The sequence below is a fragment of the Poecilia latipinna genome, unplaced genomic scaffold (assembly GCF_001443285.1).
Source record: "Poecilia latipinna isolate Pla-1442-1.1 unplaced genomic scaffold, P_latipinna-1.0 Scaffold3032, whole genome shotgun sequence".
NCBI lineage: Eukaryota > Metazoa > Chordata > Actinopteri > Cyprinodontiformes > Poeciliidae > Poecilia > Poecilia latipinna.
This window is the reverse complement of record NW_015115648.1, coordinates 45,081-49,477: the sequence shown is the minus strand read 5'-3', so window position 1 is coordinate 49,477 and position 4,397 is coordinate 45,081. Positions and strand designations below refer to the sequence as shown.

Below are 4,397 nucleotides of genomic sequence, written 5' to 3'. Positions count from 1 at the left end.
ATGATGGATTTTATACACTTTGAACTAGAAGTTCAGTGTCTAATAAAGCCCTACTTTTATAGTGCCCTCTACATTTATTGGCAATGCAAGATGTGTATAGCTTCAAAATGTGCCCATATTCTTCCATATAATAATATCCCACTCAGTGAGTTTTTGAGATTTTTTGTCAAAAAGAAAATAGTCTCTGTATCCTGTTATATTTGTACCCCAGTAAAAAGGGAAGTCATAGCCTGTAGTTAAATTTGTAGCAATGAAATCAAGAAATCACACATTTCTTAAATATTCTTTATTTGTTGCTTCTCATCAGAAATTTGACATTAGCTGATTACAGAGAAGGGAAATGGATAATATGTTGAAATGATGCACAGTGTACATAAAAAACAAACAATAATTTACTTCAGAAAATAAAAGTTTTTAGAGGAGTTTTATTTAACACTTTTATACCTAGTATGATTTAGTGCTACTGGACTTGTTTGGACAAACAAACGGCTCTTCACACTCAGCAGACGCTGTTTGGTTCCATTTTTTCGATGTCATACAGTACAATTAGGTAGCTACTTCACTTATTCAAACAAAACAAAACAAAACAAAACAAAACAAAACAAAAAAATCCCAGTTTTGGATTGTGGCATCGGATAGAAACCGATTAGAGCAAGAGTACACAACTGCAGGTTCCACCAGGTTTTATTTGTCTGAAAGCACGTAAATTAAGAGTCAGTTTGTTGGCTGCGCATCTCAACACAAAAGTGCATTTCGTCTTCCCTCTTCGGGCTGAGACTGCACACCGATTCATTGCAGGGAATGCGTTGATGAAGTGACAATCAGCAAGTTCTGCTCTCAGTGTCGTCTCACTCACTGACAACTTTCTTAGGCACGGAAAAATGAACAAGGCACCTCGAGCATTTTCTGAAGCGTTAACATTGTTGAGAGCAGCAAAGTAAACACAGTAACATCCAGGTCTCGTTTATTTCGGCACACTCAACCAAACGCTTCCATTTTTAGTTAAGCAGGTCTGAACACATAAAACAATTCGTTCTGGGCGTTTTATTTTGAAACATTCATCGTGTTGTTATAAAAAATGTGCTTATATCTACATGTTTACCGATTCTTACATTCTGACACGAACCCCAAGGAGTTTTCATAAGTCATTAAGTGTGGGAGGAAATTTATTTTCACAGTGGGAACAAAAACAATGTGGCACAAAAATAAAATTGAAAATATCTTCTTATTTCAATAAATAATTGTTTTGATTTTTGCTGAAAGTAACAGTAATGCAGTGCAAATTAAAGAAAGGAGGTGAGAAAATAACTAAAACATTCAAAAGCTACATATTTATCACCTTCTTTCACCACCTGAGTACATCTTTTGGTTCCTGGGCTGTATCCTGGTACTGTTCTGTGCGCTGGGTGCTGGAATGTTAAGGTTAGAGGTCGACGGACAGCGAGCAGGGAAGTCGACGCTACAGAGGTGGTGGTAAAGCGACGGCAGAGCTTTGGGAAAGTCAAAAAGAGTGAAGGACGGAAGACAAAGAAGGGCTTTTCTGGGAGGGAGTTGAAAAAGATATAGCAAGAAGTGATGGTGGTGGTCAGGGTGTGTTCCTCAGTCTGTCTGCCCTGAACTGTCTTCCCTGCCTCATCTGCTTCAAAGATGAAGGGAACATCAGCTAACACTTAACTGCGCAAAGCCGATCAACTTCACCTCATCTGGGATCTCTGTGTCATCACATCCTGAAGCCTGGAAAGAGAGGACAAAAAAAAAATACGTAAAGCATCAACAAGCAAATAATACAAGTAAAAATCATTTAAAAAATTAGGCTGATTGCTCGTATAAATATATATTACCGTAAACAGCTACAGTAAATGTAAACACTAAGAGGCATGTGAGCACTTTCGAGAATCACTGTAGCAAAATTTTTGCTTGAAACCATCTGGTCCTCAAGCTTTTTGTGGGAATTTGGAGTGTCAGTGGGATTTCAAGGCGTAGTCGTAGAGAGAAGGGTGTCTGGTTTGGACACCTAGAGTTCTGGTACTGCGTGCATCTTCTAGCAATGGCCTTCAGCATGCCCTGAGGCTGTTTCAAGCCTTGTGTGAAGTGCCAGGAATGAAAGCCTTTTCCTTTCAAGTCCTAGGTCAATAAAAAGGAGGACTGCTCCCTACAATTTTTTATATTTCTCTTGGAAACAACTGGTTATCTGGAGAAGGCTTATATGGCCGTGTCTCTTGTCGGACTTTGTGATAAGTCTCGCCACAGCTTAGAGCCAGAGTTGCTATTAAAGTTCATTTGGTCTTTGCATGACCAAAGCAAGAGCTGTATTCGCAGATTGGATTCTGTCCCATTGATGGTGTTTCTGGATGGAATCTGAAAGCTTGGTCACCAAGAGGGGGATGTCCTGTTTGGAAGCCTCAGGGTCTCTTCCTTGTGCAGAGAATGTGGTTCTACAGGCATCATTAAGCCTTGACCTTTAGCTTCTCTAGGTCTCAGGGCATTCATCTCAACTAGTAAAGGCTGGGCTTCTTCCTCGAGGTCACGGGTCAGTCTTTGCCGTGAGTGATTGTTGGAAGGATGAATAGATGCATTCACACACTAGGATCTTGTCCACAGGAATACATGAAGAAAAAGCTGGGCTAAAATATAAAGTTCTCAATTTACCAGTCTACTACAAGAACAAGATCCTGGCTAGAAGCAGATGAAATGAGCTTCCATCTTTGGGAGGCTGGACTAATCCTCAGAAATTGAGTGCAGGAACTCCATCATCCAGGAGGAGTAGCTTCTTTATCTGCTTTATAAAAAAAATCAAGTGAGGTGTTTGGGACTCTGGTCTGCCTCTTGGGTGCCTCCCCTTGGAGCTTTTCTAAGCATGTCCATCTAAAAGAAGACCAAGGAAAAGACCCACGACTAGCCAAGCTGACTATACAGCTATTGTGTCCTGGGAATTTCTTGGGATCAACCAGAATAATATTACAGATGCTGGGAAGAAAGATGTGTGGATTTCCCTCGTGTACCCAGAACCTCTGCAACCCGAAAACATTAGATGGATGTGTACAAGTGGTGAAACTGTTGGCAATCTGTTTTGATTCTAGCATTATAGCTCTCTGGGTAAAGTCAAAACAAGACTTCAAGACAAGAGTGACATACTATCCATACTAAACCCAGACATTAGACACAGCAATGTTGGTTCCCAGTGGAAGTATTTTGTTTGGAAACATTGACAACTTTCAGCAGCTAAGCAACTAATCATTTTTGTACTGCTCACTTTTAGTGATAATGTCTTTCTTGAGTATCTCTGTGTATTTTTTTAAACTTGAGACAAACTGTGTGAAGTGAAGATGTTGAACAGAGCTGTAAGCAAAGGTCAATCCTCTACAACCTCAGTGTAGTTGTAGGGAGAACCAGAAAAGTCAACATGCTGCAAGACAACAAAGCTTTTGTCATTACTCCGACTCTGCACTACTAACACGTCATTTAAGGACATATCAAAGTCAACATGACCCATTAAAGGCATGTAACTGCATAATAATAAAAGAGCGTTCTTAATGGTGGTATAAAACAATTAATACGAAATTGTTTGAAATGACGTGTTTATCATTTGAAGCAGGGAAGAACAGGGTGTAAAATTTGCCTATTAATTTGTTTTCCCTTGAGAGTGCCCCCCTCACAAAAATTACACCTCTATGCAAGCTGCAATAATTAATTTTGAAAAGCAATTAACTATCTGCCAGACAGAATATCTTCTGGAGTCCAAGAAGCTTTCCAACTAGAAAAGAAAACTATAATTTGTCCATGCTCAAACTGGATTATTTCCTCATCAGCTAGCTCATGTGACAACAAGAGATCCAATGACTAGAGCCCAGTAGATTTCATGTCCACTAGGCCCCAAGACTTTCAACATTCAACTTTTGTGGTTCTTTACTGAGACTTTGTAGTCCTTTATAAAAATGGTCAAATATGCCAATGTGTATCTAGTAAAATTTATGTGGGGCATCTCTAACAGTATATAAAATGGTAAAATGAAGAACTTTGCATTTTTGGTTCAGCTTGTTCTTCACCCCAACAAGATTACAAGATCGTCTTAATTACTGCAGATATTGGCCCATGTGTCCAAGTATCCATTTCCCAGCCCATCCAACCATCACTGAAGATCAAGACACTTTAGCTCGTCCCCTTAAGGCTGGTGAAGGTTATGGTGGTGAATGTTACGCCATAACCTTCTACGTTAGTCATGGCATATGGATCATGACCAAAAAAACTAAACTCCAAATTGAAGCTGCTAAAATGAGCTTCCTCCTTAAACTACAGCTCATTCCAGGTAGACACTAACTTTTTTTTTTTTTTTTTTTTTTTTTTTTTGTTTTGGGTTCATTCCCTTTTTTTTCATTTTCTTTCCAAAAAACAATTTA

General features: G+C 39.2%; 1 protein-coding gene across 2 annotated transcripts in view; it reads right to left on the bottom strand.

Moving 5' to 3' along the window:
- Nucleotides 1-271: 271 nt before the first annotated feature.
- Nucleotides 272-4,397, bottom strand: part of stk39 (serine threonine kinase 39) — a 36,946-nt gene continuing 32,820 nt past the window's right edge. For both annotated transcript variants that reach the window (XM_015022512.1, XM_015022513.1), the window contains exon 18: nt 272-1,734. In XM_015022512.1, the coding sequence (XP_014877998.1) occupies nt 1,660-1,734 (75 nt within the window). In that variant the 3' untranslated portion in view covers nt 272-1,659. The remainder of the gene's footprint in view (nt 1,735-4,397) is intronic.